At 55.2% G+C, this 19,362-nt stretch overlaps 1 protein-coding gene across 1 annotated transcript in view; it reads right to left on the reverse strand.

Annotated features, from left to right (window-relative positions):
- Nucleotides 1-1,688: 1,688 nt before the first annotated feature.
- The window catches only part of HMCN2 (hemicentin 2), a gene marked incomplete at its 5' end in the record, with an annotated part of 150,276 nt that continues 132,602 nt past the window's right edge, over nucleotides 1,689-19,362 (reverse strand). The window contains 14 exons of the mRNA XM_082842097.1: nucleotides 1,689-2,243; nucleotides 3,256-3,382; nucleotides 4,241-4,360; nucleotides 5,110-5,427; nucleotides 5,984-6,112; nucleotides 7,209-7,343; nucleotides 8,048-8,170; nucleotides 8,270-8,332; nucleotides 8,477-8,714; nucleotides 9,045-9,166; nucleotides 9,267-9,404; nucleotides 10,843-10,992; nucleotides 13,338-13,607; nucleotides 18,806-18,887. Coding sequence (XP_082698223.1) covers nucleotides 1,898-2,243; nucleotides 3,256-3,382; nucleotides 4,241-4,360; nucleotides 5,110-5,427; nucleotides 5,984-6,112; nucleotides 7,209-7,343; nucleotides 8,048-8,170; nucleotides 8,270-8,332; nucleotides 8,477-8,714; nucleotides 9,045-9,166; nucleotides 9,267-9,404; nucleotides 10,843-10,992; nucleotides 13,338-13,607; nucleotides 18,806-18,887 — 2,361 coding nt within the window. The 3' untranslated portion in view covers nucleotides 1,689-1,897. The remainder of the gene's footprint in view (nucleotides 2,244-3,255; nucleotides 3,383-4,240; nucleotides 4,361-5,109; nucleotides 5,428-5,983; nucleotides 6,113-7,208; nucleotides 7,344-8,047; nucleotides 8,171-8,269; nucleotides 8,333-8,476; nucleotides 8,715-9,044; nucleotides 9,167-9,266; nucleotides 9,405-10,842; nucleotides 10,993-13,337; nucleotides 13,608-18,805; nucleotides 18,888-19,362) is intronic.

The following is a 19,362-nucleotide window of genomic DNA, read 5'->3' on the forward strand; positions in this document are numbered from 1 at the left end:
GAAACCAACTTTGAAAGTGGGAGTGCCCTGGGGAAGATTCAGTTGGGGCTGTTGGTGGGAGTCAGGAGTCCCCGTCTAACCATTAACCGGTCACCTATCAAGCAAGTGACTGGGCCATGTTCCCTCTGGGCGTCCTTTTCTCCATCTGTAAAATGCACACAGAGATTCCTTCTCTGTTCACCCCAGCATTGCTGGAAGGCTCCGTTTATGAAGTCTGATGGTCATTCATACCTTAGTGGGAAATAACTCAGCTTTCCTTGTTGCCCAGATGAGAGACGGGGATGCTAAGGGGTAGGTGACAGAGTCACACTGACCAAAGACAGCCGGAAGAAAGGATCCCTCCTCTCCAGAACCACGTGCAAGACAGACAGCCTCCTTCTGCCAGAGACTGTGTTGAGGGACAGCTGGCAGGGGCTGCAGGCAGCCCAGGCAGGAGGGCAGGGACAGGGTCGGCGGGGAGTGGGAGGAAAAGCAGCGCTGGGCTTCTTAGGAGTCCTGTCCCAGCACACTGGAGACAGGTCAATACATAAATAGACATTCTAATCGTGTCCCTCCCCAGCTCCCCCTGTCAAAGCCAAGAGCCCTACACAGGCCCAGAGGCTCCCAGGATCTGCCCCACCCTGCTTACCTTTCTAATCACACCTCCCTTTTCCTTCCCCCCACCAACCCCCAGCTCCAGCTACCCCCCCAACACCTCCTTACCAGACCACCACCCCAGAGCATCCTCCTGCCAGAAGGCCCTGGTATTTGCTGTTCCCTCTGCCAAAACACCCTTCCCGCAGATGTCTGCACAGCTGTCTCCCTCACCTTCCTCAGGTCTCTGCTCCGATGCCGCCTTCTCAGTGAGGCCCGCACTAACGGCCTATTAAAAACTGCCCCCTAACCCGCACTTCCCAGCTTAGGTTTTCTCCCCAGCACCCTCGCTGACGGAAAGTACACATTTCACTCTTCATTTCCTTGCTGTTTATAAACCCTTCGCCTCGAAGAACGTAAGTTCACAAGCACAGGGATTTTTACCTTCACTGCCTGGCACATAAGCAGGACCTAATGAATCTTTGGTGGATGATGGAATGATGAAATTTAATTAATTCATTAAATATAATTAGGAATTATTCTTAATTAAGCATTACTTTTTGCTACCATGGATAGCTGCTGTCTGTGTGATCAATTTCCTTCTCATTTAATTCTCCCTACAGCCCTGGGGGTGGGGACACTGTCGTATTTTCATATTTTTGGACGACTGAACTGAGCCCAGAAAGGTGCCAGAGCCACCCTAGGAATAAAGAGCAGAGGCTCCTGGACTCCTCCTCCGGTGCTCCTGGACCAGAAGGGTGGTGGTCTCCCTCCCAGCCAAAGCCCCTCCTCACCAAAGCAAGATAACTGGATCAAGAAATCGAATTGGTGAAAGCAAACGTTTTTATAGCATGCATACACACACCGGGCCAGGATGACAGTGCCAGGTATGGGCGGGTGACAACTGCCGCCGTCCCCACAGGGTAGGGTCTGCCCCTCCCCTCGGGTGTCTTGGTGCCCTGTGTCCCGGGCCAGGTTCCCCTGGGGCTTGGGGCAAGCCTGGAGAAGCTGGTCAGGCTTCACCCCAACCCTTTGCCCTTTGCCACCTAAGGGCAGCCTTTGTCACCTGCCTGCCGGGCTCCACCCCCACGGAGGGGGGCGGGGGACTAGGGGGAGCTCGGGTTCTCGCTGTCCCAGGGTCAAGGCTGCGCGCAGGGTCGTGTTTGCTGCAGGTCTCGCTGACGCACGGGGACGGGAGAAGATGACGTCGCTTGCCACAGCAGGTGGCGTGGGCAAGGGCCACCTGGGCGGTGCGGCCGGCGCCTCTCCACCCCCCATCCCCGGAGGTCGCTGGCCCCAGAGCCGCTGCCCACGACCGCGACCCTCAGTAGGGGTAGGGGGACACGGCGATGAGCAAGACGAAGACGCTTTGGTGGCGCGGCGCCGCGGCGCGCACGGTGAGCCGGTAGAGGCCCGCGCGGGTGAGCGCGCGGCGGGTGTAGACCGCGCCGCGGCCGGCGCGCAGCGGGCGCAGGGCGAAGGGGCTGCGCGGGTCGGACTCGAGCACGCTGAGCTCCGTGCGGTTGGCGGGGACGCCGGCCTCGGAGAGGGCGGCCAGGCGGGCCACTTCTTGGAGGGCGCGCACGCCCAGGGGCAGCGGCAGCAACTTGTACTGCAGCGTGGAGGGGCCGCCCGCGCTGCAGTCCTGCGAGCAGCGCCGGAAGCACGTCCTGCGGGCGGGGCAGACCGACGGACTCTGGGTTGCCATCTGAGTGTGCCCGGTCGCATAAAGCGGATCTCACCCCCGACCCCCGCAGTTCAACCATGCGCCGACCCCCCACCCCACGCGCCCTATGCCTCTCTACAAGCGCCACTGTTAGCCCATTTTAGAGAGCGGCACACTGAGGCCCCAGGAAGCCAGAGACGTGCCCTTTCCCATCTGAGCAGGTACCCCCATAGGTGATAAAATTTACAGCCCTCCATGTCCCCCGGAGCCCCAGAGCTGAGTCACGGGGTCTGGATTTGGGGGGGTGGGGTTGTGCTCAAAGACTCGTGCTCAGCCTTGCCAAGGGCGCCCACTCCCTCTTTCCCCCCACCTCAGCCTAGGCTTCCTGGTTAGTAGAGTCCGGGGCAAGTCACCACCCCAGGTTCCTTCCCCTAACAGCTGCAGCTGGTTGGCGCTAGCCAAGGTCCGTCCCCACGTCTGTGCGCGTTTGGGAGTGTCTGTAGCCATAGTGAGAGAAATGTATTTTGTGTTTGTGTAGCTGCGCGTGTCTGAGCCCTGGGGTTTTGTGTGGGATTCTGGGTGGGGTTTATGCACCTGCACGTGTGTTCCTGTGTCCAGAGTTTCCTGAATGTATGCATGTGTTCCCATGTGTCCCTGTGTGTCCATCTCCCAGCACCCCTCCCTCCAGTTCTCTCCCGACTCTGGCGTCTCCCAGCCCCCTGTGCTCCACGCATGGCCCAAGCATCACTGTGCAGGGAATGACACTGTCCAGGTGAGCTCACACCCCAAGTGGCTGCAGGAAAGTGCTTGAGGGCACACTGCCCCGTGAGCTCAGGGGCCCCACCCAGGAGTCCTGGCAGGGTTGACCCACTGACCCTAAGAGGGTCTCTGCCCGAGACAGGGCCTTCCTGGAGGCCCTCCTTCCTCCTTCTGGCTATACAGGAGCCAGAGTGTCGGCTGCCCAGATCCTGGCAGGGAATCCTCCTCATTCGCCCCCTTGCCAACTCAGCCCTTACCCAGGGCTGGAGCCCTGCCGGAAGGTGGCAGGACACGGCGTGTTCACACACTGGTAGCTGCCGCGGGTGTTGAAGCATATCTGGCTGGGCCCGCACTCGATGCCGTCCTCCTGACACTCGTCGATATCTGGGCAGGGAAGTAGGTGAAGAGATGGGGGGTAAAAAGATGGAGCAAAGGGGGAGGGGCCCAAGAAGGAGCCAGGGAAGGCGTGGGGGGAGGGTTAAGTGGGAGAGAGATGCCTTCCGAGGGCAGCGAGGTGCACGGCCCCTTCCCCGGTCCCCAGCCAGCCTGACCCATGATAGCCCAGGTGGCAGTCTCCTAGCACCTCCCCATTTCCCCAGGTGGGCACTCTGGGGACCTCCTAAGGCTACAGCTGGGGTGGAGAGGCTGGGGGAGATGAGGGCTGCCCTCGGACCCAGAGGAACCACTGCCCATGATCCTCCTCTGCCCCCCGTAGGAGCCCCACTCTCTCAGAGGACATTCACTGACCCCCGTGACAGAGAGGGGGGGATGGAGACTGGCAAGGCAGACATGATTCCCGCTTTACAGGGAAGAAGCAGCATGGCTGGCCGGACCCCAGAGCACCTTAGTTAGGGAAAATGCACTGGCCTGGGAGTTGGAGGACTTCCCTGCTACTCCCAGCAGCAGCTGCCTTGCTGCGAGCACCGGCTCTGTGCCCGCCCTCCACACGTCTCTCCCCAACGTTTAGCGGAGGGCTCTGTTAGCCCCATCTCACCAGGAGACTGAGGCACAGAGAGGTGAAGTGAGTTGCCCAGTGACACACAGCAGAGCAGCAGCCGACCCCCAGGGCTGTTTTCAGAGCTGCCCATGCGGTTTCTTAGCTCCTGCTTGGAGTGGGGGTCCCGGCCTGGCTCTGGCCACCTGGGGGTGGCACTTACCCCCTCCCTGCCCCTCCCTCACATGAGATGGTTGGGAAGGGGCTGGAGAGAGCAGACCGGGTGAGAGAAGCCCCTTCCTGCTCACCCTGGCAGTTCTTCCCGCTGGGGAGGAGGCGGTAGCCAGCGGGGCAGAGGCACTGGTAGCTGCCCTCGGTGTTGCGGCAGGCGTGCTGGCACAGGTTCCTCACCCGGCACTCGTCCAGGTCTGGCCCGGGACATGGGGGCGGGGTGGGGGGATGGGGAGAGAGAAACACTGAGTCACAGACGCCCAGGTGGCCACACGACTAACCTCAGGGCTCGGGACAAGCCAGGGAAGTCCCTGCCTTAGGCACCCGGCCTTTTCCCTGCCCTGCCCCACCCAACCCTGGATTGCGAGGTTAGGAGACTCCCTGGGCTTGATGCGCACCAAGGCATGGTGGGTGGAGACAGCGCTTCCAGGACACCCTCTGCCCAGGTGGCAACGCTGAAGCACATCCGCCCTCCAGGCTACCCTCCCCCTTCGCACCTCTGCAGCCCGGCGCCAGTCTCCGCAGGGCCCAGGGACTCTCCTCGACACCCCCTGCCCCTGTAGCAACCCCCGGTCCCTGTTCACATTCTCATGTCAACCTGGAACATACTCCTTCCCTGCCTGACTACTTCACCTCTGCACACCAAGAGGAATGTTCTCAAAGTGGGTTCCTGGGAACATCTGCCCTCCCTCTGGGTAAAGTGTTCTGAAGTCAAATGGTTTGGAAAGGACTCCATCCACTGTGGAAGGCCCTCGCCGATGAGCACAGCCAGGACTCCAAGAAACCTTGTAGCAAGGAGGCTTCCATCTGCCTGCACCGCCTACCCCGCTTGCCTGTGAACCCTGGGTTTCTGAACACGGGTGTGGTACCCACACGCCCAGCCCAGGAGCCTGAGACAACATAGCGGGGTGTGTCCCCGGTGGGCACGGCTGGGGCTCGGTCTTACCCGTGCAGACGCCGTTCTGCCGGATGAAGCCAGGAGGGCACCAGGCCCGGCCCGTGCTCAGGGCTCTGGGGCCCGGTTGGAGGGAGACCCAGGCGTGGTAGGACCCAGCGGGGACGGGGGCGCGGGGACGCAGCCAGGCCACCAAGGGGTCCCGGTGGCTGACGGTGGTCACGTTTGGTCCACTGCGCTCCAGCGGGGCGCAAGTCTTGCCGTCTCGGAGGAGGGTCTGGCCTGGCGGGCACAGGCAGCGGTAGCTGCCCTGGAGATTGAGGCACTGGTAGGCACAGCTCTGGGGCAGCTGCCGGCACTCGTTGATATCTGGAGAGGAGCAGAGCCAGGCAGGGTGCCAAGGTGGCTCAGGGCGCGCGGCAGCCGCTCCACCGAGCTCCAGCCGCCTCTGCTGCTCTCCGGCCCTCCCCAGAATCCAGCTGCCTCACCCGTGCACACAGGCCTGCCCCCAAGCCCTCCCTCTCCCGGACCACCCCCAGCCTCCTCTCCCGCTCCAGCCTCTACTGCTCAGAGGGGACCCCCCACCGCCCCCAGCTCTGGGCTCCGGACCCCAGTGTCCCTCAGCACCCCTCCCTTCAGCCTCCTGGTGAGGTCCATTCCACCTGCAAAGCCTCTCTGAGACCCACCCACTTCTCTCCACCCGCCTCCTCCTCCTGGGCTCCCAGGGAAGGTGACCTGGCCGGGCAGGGGGTGAGGTTTCGGTGGAAACAGCAGGCAAAGCACGGATCAGGCACGTGCTGGGCACACAATCGGCGTCGGCTGCTGTTCTAGTTACAGGACTCAGTGTCACCCGTCATAACCGATCCCTGCCCGTGAGCTGTGGGTGCTGACCAGGGTCCCAGGGAGGGCGTGGCTCTCCCCATACCTAGGCAGGGCAGGTCGGGGCCCTGGGCCCGGTACCCCCTGGGGCAGCTGCAGCGGTGCCCGCCTGGGGTGTTCTCACAGATCTGGCTGTAGTGACACTCGTCCGTCTGCTCCAGACACTCGTCCACATCTGGAAAGGCAGGGGCAAGGGCGGGGGGGTGCTGAGCCCACAGTCCCTCCCCCTAGGACATACCACGCGTCTCCGCATCCGCGCCTCATCTGCGTCCCCATCTCCAACTTCAGTGCCACCAGGAGGAATGCCAGCGTTTGCCACCACCCTTCCTAATTATACCAGCTTTGAAGGGTAAGAAGGTTCTGGGTCCCAAAGAAGGAAGGGGCTTAAGAGGTGGGCTTTGGAGGCAGAGTCCTGGGTTTGGACTCAGCTCTGCCATGTCTCTTGATCCTTGAGCCAGTAACTGTCCCTCTCTGAGCCTCAGTTTCCGCATCTGTAAAAAGGGGTCACGATAGGACTCCTTCATGGGATCATGGGGAGAAAACTGGATCATATGCACCTGAAGGGCTTAGGACCCTGGTCTATGGGCCGGGCTCAAAAACTGGTGAGAAGAAAGGAAGGGAGGGCGGGAGGAAGGCAGGAGCAGCCCTAGAAATGGGATGACATGGGATGAAATAGTGGGAGGACTGCCTCTTCTGAGTCCAAGTTTACCTCGCTCTCCCCCTCCACTGACGGCCTCTCTTGGGGAAACCAGGAGGACCCACAGTCATGAAAGCCTAGAATTCTAGAACAGGAAGGACCCTAGAGGTCACCCATCCAGGGGTGGCACCCAGGTTTTGTCTCAAAGGCCCACTGCCACTGATTCCTAGTAGCCACTGTAGCTGGAGAAGCTGTGTTAAGAAGGATTCAGAGGCTGTCTGTGGGCTGGACCGTGACCCACGAGGGGAAAGAGGGGAAGTGGCAGTAGATTTGGCACACGTGTGCCATCCCTGACCTGGTCCCCCTTCATCAGACAGATGAGAAGCCTGAGACCCGGAAAGGAAAAGACACTTGCCAAAGGGACTCAAGTCACCAGCAGCCAGGCTGGGTCAGGACTCAGACCTCCTGAGCCCAGCTCAGGCTTTCTCCCCGGCCTCACTCGACTCCTTCTGCCAAGAGAGTTCCAGTTTCCCTGAAGGCCCAGCGTCCCAGTGACACACAGCATGCCCTCTGCTGAAACCTGGCAACCACTGGGTCCCCGGGAGTCGGGACAGCCCGGCACCCTGCCCGTCACCTTCACAGCCGGCTCCATCAGTGGCCGCCCGGAAGCCGGGCCCGCAGTTAGGGAGGCAGCGGTAGGACCCCAGCAGGTTCACGCAGCGCCGTCCCTCTCGGCAAGGGTCGGGCTCCCAAGCGCACTCGTCCACATCTGTGGGGGGGACGGGGGCAGGGGCTGCAGGAACACTCGTCCCCAGGCCCAGCCTACCCACACAGCCTTTGTCCTTAGGCCCAGAAGCCCCTGGCAGGAAGGTCCCCACCCCTCCTGCTAGCTCTGTCCATCATCTCGGCACCCCCAGACACACAGAGCCTCCCCTGAGGGGCCCGGAGGCCCTGGCCTGGAGCATCTGAAGTGAGGCTGCGATAATGCCCTTTGGGTGCCCCGAAGAGACTCGGCCACACCAGGCCCCGCGGGTGGGATGGAGGGACACAGGTGTGGGATCAGAGTCCAGACAGCATCTCAGGGTCAGATTCATCGTCCAGCAACTTCATTATGGGGCAAGCAGGGCAAGCAGGCCAGACAGGTATCAGCTCACTTCCACGCCTGGTGGACTGGAAATGCCCGCTGAGGGCTGGGAAAGCTTCTGGGGCCGCGTCCAGGCTCAGCGGGTGTGCGTGCCGCGAGCACGTGGCGGCCACGTGCGTGCCTTTAGAGATCCCCATCGCCCCCGGTACTTGAGCCTCTCCCCTCCGTGGCCCTCAAAATAAGACGTTCTCAGCGGGAACAGGGCATGGGAACCCCCAGGTTCGCGTGCCCTGAGGGATGTGCGCCTGGCCAGGGTCCCAGCCCCGGAATCTCCCTGAGCACACCTGGGCCGGGTCCAAGACGAGCCTCTCCACCTGGGGCCCACTCACCTCTGCAGGTCCTTTCGTCCCCGGCCAGGGTGAAGCCAGCTGGGCAGAAGCAAGAGAAGCGGCCGGGCACATTGCGGCAGGAGTGGGCGCAGGGGCTGGGACTGCCCGAGCACTCGTCCCTGTCTGCGGGGTGGGGAGGGGTCCGGTGGTCTGCGCTCACGGGCCCTCCAGCCCTCCGTCCCTCCCAGGCTGAGGCCTCCCTCGTCCCCGCCGGGTGCTCACCCACGCAAAACTCTCCCTGGGTGTCCAGCTCAAAGCCCTCTGGGCAGCCGACTTCATTCTCTTCTGCTAGGCAAAGGGGACAGACCCTGAGGACACAAGGGCCCCAGTGCCCAAGGCGCCCGGGGATAAAGAGCCCAGGCCCTTGTGGGGGCCCTGGCAGGATCTGGCTGGGGCAGTGGGGGGGTGGAGAGGGGACGGGGTCCTCACCAGCTTGCAGGGCCGTGGAGAGCTGGAAGCGCAGGGCCTTGGCCTCGGGGTCGAAGGCCGAGCTGACAGCGGAGGCCCGCAGGTGCTGCACCAGCTGGGGCTGGGGGCCCTGGGCCGCGTCGTACCGGATGCTGTGGTTGCCACGCAGGAACGACAGGAGGCCGTCCTGCAGGAAGCTCTGCGTGGAGCCCACAAAGAGCCGGCCGGGCCCCGTCTGCACGTACTGCTCCTGGAAGTCCTGCAAGAGGCCGGCGGGGAGGACATCATGATGTCGACTTCCAAGGGGCGAGGGACCCTCCGCCCCCAGTGGGGATGCTGGGGTGTGGGCCTGGTGGGCCCTTCAGCTCTTCTTCCAACCAGCTGGGCACCCTCGAGCTGTCTGCGAAGCTGGGCCAGAGCGCCCTCCTGCCGTGGGGTTATTCCTCCCCTCAGCCCAGCCAGGCCACGCCCCAGACCCTGCTGGGGAGTCAGGAAGGAAAGTGGGCCCAGCTGCTCGGGGAGGGCTGGGGCAGGACAGGCCACTCTCTCGCGTGCGCCCCATCTGCACACCCCAGGGCTCTCCCCCCACCTGCACTTGCAGATCTGCGTCCACCAGGCTCTCGGGGACGATGCCATTGACCACCACGTCGAGGAGTAGGAAGCCATCGGGATCCAGGCCCCGGGCCACCTGGGTCATTGTGAGCAGCTCCCCTGCAATCCATCCCCACCCAGCCTGGAGTCACCTTGGGGGAGAGGCCCTGGGCTCAGACCTCAGCCCCACCTGGCCCACCTCGGCGAGACCCCCGCTCACCTGTGGCAAACTCCACGTGCGACTCCTGCTGGAAGCGGCCGCCCGTCAGGGAGTGGCCATTCAGGGCATCTCCACTCTCTCTGGCCAGAGCCCAGTAGATGGGGGCGATGGCGACCACAAGCACCCGCATCAGAGGCCCTGGACGGGGTGGTCACAGAGGCTGGGTTAGAGCCAGACCCCGAGGGCAGCCGCTCTCCTGCCCAGGATCTCTCTGCAGCTCCCTACTGCCCCCAGGACAGCTCAGCCCTTTGCCTCCCGACCCAGGCCTAGCCCGTGATTGCCTGGGCCGGGAATTAGATCAGAAGGTGGGAAGCGGTGAAGACAAAAACTACTTCGTGGAGTAGTTGTGAAAATTAGCAAAATATATTTATACAAAAAGTGCCTTTAATATTCAACTGAATTCAATAAATATTGAGGGCTACCGGGTCACCACAGAGCATGGGACTGCATCGACCATCACTACATACACGCTGGACCAAGCAGAAAATCAACTAGGAGACACCTAACTTGCAGACACCTTCCAGAAGAGCCTGGAAGAGGGAGGATGGTTCTAAACCACTGACTTGGAAGAAAGAGCCCAGAAGTGCCCTGGACACGGATTCTCAGACCTTTTCCCGCGATGCCCAGCCCTCCTCTCTGGCCAGGTGGGGTCTGGGACTGGGGAAGGGGCGAGGCTGTTTGCTTGGGGCCAGGGACGGTCCAGCTTCTCAGCCACACTGCTGGCTCAGAAGAGGTGCAAGAGGGCTGATGTTCACAGGAGCCAGCTGGGCCCCTGTCCCCGGGAGCAGAAACGTCCCGGCCTCTCTGTGCCTCTGCTTCCACTAAACAGAGCCAGGCACGCCCGGCCTGGAGCCAGATGCTTCTCCACGGTTCCTGCTCCTGAAGCTGGAAGAAGCAGCTACACCTGGGCAGTGTCTCACTTCACTCCCTCTCTGCCAACAGCCAGCCCGGAGTGACCCCGCCCCTGCAAGCCAGAGTCCCCTGACCCCCCACTGCTCACACAGTCTGTGGTCAAGGGCAGCTCTGGAGGGGCTGCTCTTAGCAAAGCCCCTGTCAACACTGCCCTCTCCCTGCTCTGGACCCCCATGAGGGGATGCAGGACCCCCTGGGCAGGGTGAGACGGCAGGGTCCATTACAGCAGCGTCTGTAATGTCTCTCCAGAACATTCCATTTGCTTAGGACACACTATTTTATGAATCTGTTTGAAAGTGGACATTTCTTGGTTCTCTGGGCCTTCTAGCTTATTTTGTTCTCCACGTTTCCCCTTTTCTGTCCCCTGCAGCCCACATCCCTTACTCCTTGCTAGTGACCCCTTCCCTTCGGTAGCAGCTCCTGCCTTAACAGTGGGAAAAAAACCTCACACAGCAATCAGTGGTTTCAAAAGTCACAATCTGACCCTGCATTCACATAATACTGGTAATTTCGCACTCTCGGGCTGATCTTAAATGCAGTTATTTTGGTTGGTTGGGGGTTGTGGGGTGGAGAGGAGGTGGCCTGCACCTCGATCCACTTTGACTCAGACTCAGCTCAGGTCGGAGGGTCCCCAGACGCAGGAGGTGCTCTGGCCCCCACTTACCCACACTCGCAGGGATGTGGCTGATGCTGCTGCAGATGGTGGTGACCCCAGAACGTGCCTCCTGCTGCACGCTGGTGTTGAGGACAGCCGTACCAAATTTCTGCCCATTGATCACCCCAGTCATGCTGCCCCGGCTCCCCCGGGGCTCCCCTGTGAGGAAGGAAGAGAACAAGAGTGACACTATCCACCGCTGTGCCCTCAGGGATATGCAGGTACTGCTTTCCATTTCATGAAGGAGTAAACTGAGGCTCAGAGAGGGGCAGTAACTTGCCCAAGGACACACAGCTAATGGGCAATGAACTCAACACTCAGGGGATCCTGGCTACTAGACAGAAGGGAGACATTTAAGAGGAGCCCCACACAGGGACGGTACCAGCTTCTAATTCTGGCTCTGCCATCACCTTCTTGAAAACCTGGGCACATCTGGCCCCCAAGCCACACCTGAGTTGGCTTATCTATAAAATGAGGAGGTGGGACCACAGACGCACCAAAGACCTGTCGGGTTCTAAAATGCCAAGTGATGGGGGCGGGGGGCCAGGCACACTGGAGGAGGCAGGGCACCGGGCCAGGAAATGAATGCTGCTACCTGAACGCTTCCCATTCCATCAGTGGCCCTGGCTCCAGCTGCCCTGCAGCTGGCCCAGCTGGGGTGGGTTGAATTCCTAGCAGCCGCCAGGCAGTCTGCTAGCAGACGCTCTTCAGCACTAATCAAATGGATTATACAGGCACAGGGGGATGCTTCCTCTGGCTAATGGGCCAGCTGCCTCGTTTGGACAGATGGCAAGAGACAGAACCCAGCCTGACTCTCCACTCACCAGCCCTCAGGGGAAATTGACAACGAATTGCCAATGATCTGTCAAAAAACTAACATACAACACTCCACTGCCAAGATCCTAAGTGGGTAGATCGGGGGCTGGTTAATTCTGGATTCCAGGAAGCAACGCCATTTCCTGCAGCCCTTAGCTGGGGTTGGATGAGATTTGATGCCCATCTGGGATGTCTCTCGTAAATACCTGCAGCTCTGGGATTTATGGGGGGGACAGGAAAAGGCCATGAACCTTCCCCTGGCCTTGTAATAACGGGGTAAGGAGGTGTCGGGAGCAGCAGATAAGAAGGCAGCAGCATGACCCCGGCAGTTTTAGAAGGGGACAGGAAATTGGAGGCCAGGAATGACAAGCCACTGGCAACCTTCTCAGACATGAGGTGACTCAGCAGCCTCTTGTCCCCCAAGGCCAGGATGCCCCTCCCCAGACTTATGGGAAAGGAGGGAGAGAGTTAGGGGGCCTCAACGCCTTTGAATATCTTTTATATAGCAATGTCCCTTGAAGGAATTTATCCTATAGAAATATTCAGTCCAGCACACAAAGATGTGCACCACAGGACGGTGTTTGGAGGGGAAACTGGAAAAAAAAAAACAACCCACAAACCTGTTGTTTATTTAATGAAGCCAACAGCAATTAAGTTTAAAACATGTTCCTATGGGGCTTCCCTGGTGGCACAGTGGTTGAGAGTCCGCCTGCCGATGCAGGGGACGCGGGTTCGTGCCCCGGTCCGGGAAGATCCCGCATGCCGCGGAGCGGCTGGGCCCGTGAGCCATGGCCGCTGAGCCTGCGTCCAGAGCCTGTGCTCCGCAACGGGAGAGGCCACAACAGTGAGAGGCCCGCGTACCGCAAAAAACAAAACAACAACAACAAAAAACATGTTCCTATGGAATGGTATGAAATCATTACAGAAGGTGTGAACTAGGCTACTGTCCTAGAGTAAGGACAGTAGAGTAAGAAAATATGGCATGTTGTAAACACAACTTGTACACTTGACCTCATTTGTAAAAAGAAAGAAGTGTATCTCTTTATATTCAGAGAAAAAGTGTAGAAATATATACCCCAGATAATTACCTGAGCTATTTCTAAATGAATTATGGGAGCTAACTGATCATTACTTTTATCTTCACACATTTAAAAAAATTATCTGGCCTTTCTACTTAACATACACAAGGTACAAATTAGTTGTTTCCATTAAAAAAGTAAGGATGCTGTTATGGGTTGAACTGTGTCCTCCTAAAAGGATGTGCTGAAGTCCTAACCCTCGGTACCCGAGCACGTGACCTTACTTGAATGTAGGGTCTGTGTACAGAGGTACCCATGTTAACATGAGGTCGTGAGGGTGGGCCCTAACCTAATATGACTGGTGTCCTCATATAAAGGGGAAATTTAAAGACAGAGACGAGCACAGGGAGGATGCCACGTGATCATGAAGGCAGAGAGAGGGGTGCCGCTTCTTCAATCAAGGAACTCCAGCAAACTCCCAGAAGCTAGGGGAGAGGCCTGCAGTAGATTCTCTATCATATATCTCAGAAGCAACCAACCCTGCTGGCACCTGGATCTTAGATTTTCACCCTCCAGAACTACAAGATCATATACTTCTGTTGCTTTAGGCCCCGCTGGGCAGGGAATCCCACCCCTGTCCACAAAGGTCTGGGCAGGGATGCTCCATACCTGTCACGGCCAGGAAGGCCCGGGCTGTGGCAGAGCCCAGGAGGTTGTGAGCAACGCACTCATATGCGCCCGCATCCCCAGCCTCCACTCGCTCCAGCCACAGGCTCCCGTCCGTTAGGGTCCTGAGCCGCCGGCTGGTCCGCAAGGGCTGGCCCGCTCGCAGCCACTCCACCGTGGGCACCGGCTCTCCGGAGGCCTGGCACCGCAGGGCCACGGCATCCCCAGATCTCACTGTCACGTCTTGGGGCTTCACCTGGAACACCGGGGCACCTGTGGGAGGCCCAGGGCAGCTTTTAGAAACATCTTATTATTTGTGTATACAGGCACATGTTGGAGATACTGCGCGTTCAGTCCCAGACCTCCGCAATAGAGCAAATATCACAATAAAGTGAATCACATGAATTTTTTGGTTTCCTAGAGCATATAAAAAGGATGTTGATACTGTAGTCCATTACGTGTGCAATAGCATTATGTCTAAAACTACAACCTATATATCTTAATTTAAAAATAACCGATTGCGGGGCTTCCCTGGTGGCGCAGTGGTTGGGAGTCCGCCTGCCGATGCAGGGGACGCGGGTTCGTGCCCCGGTCCGGGAGGATCCCACGTGCCGCGGAGCGGCTGGGCCCGTGAGCCATGGCCGCTGAGCCTGCGCGTCCGGAGCCTGTGTTCCGCAACGGGAGAGGCCACAACAGTGAGAGGCCCGCGTACCGCAAAAAATAAATAAATAAATAAATAAAAGAGGTCTTTCCTGATCACCCCCCAAAATTGCCTGAACTTTGAATTACTCCACAACCATGCTCCGCTTCATTGATGGAAGATGGGAGCTTTATTTTAATTTTCAGAAGTTTGCCTTTAAGTTTTAGAAGTTTGATAGCAATGTGTCTCAGTGCAGACATCTTTGGGTTTATCCTGTTTGAGTTTTCCTCAGCTCCTTGAGTTTGTAGGTTTACGTATCTGGTGAAATTTTGGGCAATTTCAGCTCCTGTTTCTTTGATTACTTCTCACCTGTCTTTCTCCTTTCCTTCTGAGGCTCTAATGAATGAATGTGAGATCTTTTGGGGGTAGTCCCACAGATCGCTGAGGCCCTGTTCATTTTTTTCCCCAGTCTATTTTCTCTCTGTTGTTCAGACTAGTTAAATTCTACTGTTATATCTTCAAATTTGCTAATTCTTTCCTCTGTCCTCTTTGTACAATTACACCCATCCACTGAGTTTTTAATTTTGTTTATTATAAATTTAGTGCTAATTTGGTTCTTCTTTATATCAGTTTCCTTGCTGAGATCTTCTACTTTTTCATGTTTAAGCATGTTCACAGCTGCCCACGGCCACTTTCAAGTCCTTGTTGAGTTGAGATTTTCCTTGTTCTTGGTATGATGAATGAGTTTCAAGTGTATACTGAACAGTCTGAGTTGAAAGACTCTAGTTCTTTTGTTTTAACAGGCTGCCTCTGACGCTGCCACGGGAAGGAGGTGTGGCCTCATTATTTCCAGGTGAAGGTAGAAACCCCGCTTCCCCAGCTGGCCTCCACTGACACCCCAGAACAAGAAGGGGTGCTTTACCATCGCTGGGCAGGCACACAGTTCAGAGTTCACACTAGGCCTCCACGGATGTCAGACCTGGCTGGGAGGGTGATTGCCCCCACTTGGCCTCATCTGACACCATGACCCCCTGCCCACCCCGCAGTGCGGGGAGAGGGGTGCCTCGGGACAGCAAGGAAAAGGCAGAAGTGTAGGTTTCCCACTTGGTCTTTGTGGATGGGTGTTTGGCTGGAACAGGGTGTCATTACCTAAGTTTTCTAGCTTGATATGCTGTCCTTTTTCTGGTCCTTTAGCAAGAGAGAGCAGACTTTTGGGGGGCCCTCATTTTTTTATTTATTTTATTTTATTTTGTCTGAGCCCATTGGTATTTCCAGGTTGCTGGCTGCTCAAGCATCCTGCCCAGGATATATGAGGCAAAAAGAAAAACTAGGGATTTTGCTGCCATGTCATCCCATAGGTCCCAAGATCCTTGGCCCACCCTTCTTTTCTCTACCTTTCAGAGTCTTTCAGTGTTTGTTTTCTATATAAAGTCTAGAGTTTTTAAGCTGTCCTTAGCAAGAGGCATAAGCAGAAGTGCCTCTAATTCCGTCTTGCCTGGAACCAGAAACCTCCCTCCCTCACCCCCAACCACGACAAAAACTCAACAAACTAGGTATAAAAGGGAGCTTCCTCAACCTGGTAAAGGGCATCTATAAAAACCCATAGCTGACATCATACTCAGTAGTGTAAGACTGAATGCTCTCCTCCCTAAGCTGGAGACGAGGCAAGGCTGCCTGCTCTGGCCACTCCTATTCAACCTTGTGTCAGAGGGTCTAATCAATGCCATAGGCAACATAGAGAAATTAAAGGTATCCAGAGGGGAAAGGAAGAGGTAAAACCGCTCTACTCATAGAAGACGTGGAAAATCCTAAGGAATCTGCCAAAAAATTACTAGAACTAAATACTAATTTAGCAAGGTTGCAGGATTTAAGATCGAGATAACAAAAATCAATTGTATTTCTATGTATTAGCAATGAAAAATCCAAAAAATCAAACTAAGAGAAGAATTCCCCTTACAATAGCGTCAAAAATCATGCAATACTTAGTAATCAATTTAACAAAAGTACAAGACTTGTACCCCGAAAACTACAAAATATCACTGAGAGAAATGGAAAAGATCTAAATAAATGGTATAGAACAACTGGATATCCATATGCCAAAAAAAAAAAAAAAAAAAGAGGAATTTAGATTCTTATCTCACACAAACATTAACTCAAATGGATTTGGCCTAAATATAAGAACAAAAACTGTAAAAATTACAGAAGACAATGTGACCTTAGGTTAAACAAAGATTTTAAAAATATAACACGATCCATAAAATACTATTGGACTTCACCAAATTTTAACACTTTTGCTCTTCAAAGGCAAAATACAGGAAATGCAAATACAGGCCACAGACTGGGAGAAAATATTTGCAAATCATCTATCTGATAAAGGACTTGTATCCAGACTATGTAAACGACTCTTAGAACATATTAACAAGACAATCCAATTTAAAAACGAGCAAAAGACCTAAATAGGCACTTAGCCAAAGAAGTCATATGAAAGAGTAATAAACACATGAAAAGATGCTCAATATCATTAGTTATTAGGGAAATGCAAATTAAAACCACAGTGAGATACTACTTTGTAACCACAAGGATGGCTAAAATTTAAAAGATTGACATTACCAAGTGTTGGCAAGGATGTGGAGAAACCAAAACCCATACACTACTGGGAGGAAAGTAAAACTGTACAGCTAGTTTGGTGATTTCTTAAAAAGTGACCTATACAGTGATCAGGTCACCCAGCAATTAGACTCCCAGGAATCTCAAGAGAAAGAACATATATCCACACAAAGACGTATACACAGATGTTCACAGCAGCATTATCCACAAGAGCCAAAAACTAGAAACAGTGACTGGGGAATGGATAAACATAATGTGGTCAATCCAGACAATGGAATACTATTGAGCAATAAAAGGGAATGATGTGCTGACATACGCTGTAACATGGATGAAGCCCCAAAACATCGGTAAGTGAAAGAAGTTGGAACCAAAAACTGCGTATGATTCCATGTATGTGAAATTACCAGAAAAGGTACATCTATAGGGACAGAAGGCAGATCAGCAGTTGCCTGGGGCTGGAGGTGGGAACGGAGATTGACTACGAATGGGCAGAGGGAACTTGGAAATATTCTAAAAATGGGTTGTACAATGCTATACATTTATTAAGAATCACCAAACTGTATACTTATAATGGGTGGATTTTTTCACTTAAAAATTGTGGTAAAAAACATATAACATAAAATTTACCATCTTCCTCGTTTTTAAGTGTACAGTTCAGCAGTGTTAACTGTATTCGCATTGTTGTGCAACCAATACCACCATCCATCCCCAGAACTCTTTCATCTTGCCAAACTGAACCTATATCCATTAAACACTAATTCCCTTTCCCCTCCCCCCAGCCCCTGGCAACCAGCATTCTGCTGCCTGTCTCTGAGAACTTGACTGCTCTAGGGACCTCATACAATTAGAATTATACAGTATTTGTCTTTTTGTGACTGGCTAATTTCACTTAACATGACGTCCTCAAGGCTCATCCATGTTGTAGCATGTGACAGAGTTTCCTTCTTTTTTAAGGGTGAATAATACGAATGGGTGAATTTTATGGTATGTAAATTATGTCTCAATAAAGCTATTAAAAAAATTTTTTTTTTTGCGGTACACGGGCCTCTCACTGTTGTGGCCTCTCCCGTTGCGGAGCACAGGCTCCGGACGCGCAGGCTCAGCGGCCATGGCTCACGGGCCCAGCCGCTCCGCGGCACGTGGGATCTTCCTGGACCGGGGCACGAACCCGCGTCCCCTGCATCGGCAGGCGGACTCTCAACCACTGCGCCACCAGGGAAGCCCTAAAGCTATTTTTTAAAAAGGTAAAATTCTGGACGGTGATTCCCTCGAGAGGGGGTAGAGACTGGAAGGGGGCATGATGGAGGGGGGGTCTGGGAACTGTTACTGTTCTATTTTCGGATCCGGGTGCAGGTTACCTGGGTGGGTTCATGTTATGAAAATTCATTGAGCTGTACTCTTGTGACATGTACCCTCCTCCTGTGTGTGAATCTTCAATGAAAAGTTTCATTAAAAATCCTTATTTATTCCTGTTTTGTAAATAAGTTCATTTGTATCGTTTTTTTAGATTCCACATATAAGCGATATCATATGATATTTATCTTTCTCTGTCTAACTTACTTCACTCAGTGTGACAGTCTCTGGGTTCATCCATGTTGCTGCAAATGGCATTATTTCATTCTGGTGGGGGAGGGATAAATTGGGAGACTGGGACTAACATATACAATACGCACTACTATATATAAAATAGATAACTCATAAGGACCTACTGTGTAGCACAGGGAACTCAATACTCTGTAATGACCTATATGGGAATAGAATCTAAAAAAGAGTGGAGAGATATATGTATATATGTATAACTGATTCACTTTGCTGTACGGCAGAAACTAACAACATTGTAAATCAATGATACTCCAATAAAAAAAATTTTTTTAATCCCTGTTTAGACTTATTGTTAGCTATAACCTGCTTGGCAAACACAGGAGCTGTCTCTATGATCTTAATGACAGTTTTGAGTTCTGAATAAACAGGCCCCCCAGGCCTGGCTGCTGGGTCCCCAGTACTCACCAGCCCCTAATTCCCATTCCACATTGGGGAGACAGTTCATGGGACTTCAACTGTGTGTTCTGAACAAAGATTCAGAATGGCCCTCCTTTCCCATCACACAGCCTGGGCGGCGGCAGCCACAGCCTCGGCACAGCTGCCCCCTGGGCGCCCACCTCACTGGGTGCCCGCCTCACCTGGTCCCCACCCAGGGCCCAGGAAAGGTGGGGCTGAGACTCACTCTGCAGCACAAGGACCACCACTTTCTCCACCGCGCCCAGCTCATTCTCCGCCAGGCACTGGTATCGTCCCGCGTCGTCCTTCTGTGGGTGGGCATGGGAGCGGGGGCGTGGCATTCAGGAGAGGAGGACGAGGGGGCGGGGGGCATCTGGGGACAGCTGGGCACAGACAGGGGCACCTGGAGCAAGACCCATCTAACCAGGAGGAGCTTAGAGCATAAGCCAGCCAGGAGCCCGCAGATTCCTCCAGAGGGGCTTCCATGGCTGCCTGTCAATAGAATCCAAGGAGAATCCAGCCCCTTTCGCCCCTGGAGCTTGGGGTGGTGGCAACTCCTTGCTCTAAGGGGAGCCATATGCCGCAGAAGCATGGTTTAGATCCGCCTCTTCCAAACTGTGTGCGTTAAAGTATTATGACTCCACGGCACATTATTAGGAATTCCTTAGAAAACGGGCTTTGTGTTGGAGCAAGTTTGGGAAACACTGAGTTAGACAAGAACAGGTTTCAGCACTGCAGGCTCCCCGGGGCTTTTATTGTGCGAGTGCGCACTTCGAGCCTTCC

Source organism: Leucopleurus acutus (assembly GCF_964270905.1).
Source record: "Leucopleurus acutus genome assembly, chromosome: 7".
NCBI classification, from domain to species: domain Eukaryota; kingdom Metazoa; phylum Chordata; class Mammalia; order Artiodactyla; family Delphinidae; genus Leucopleurus; species Leucopleurus acutus.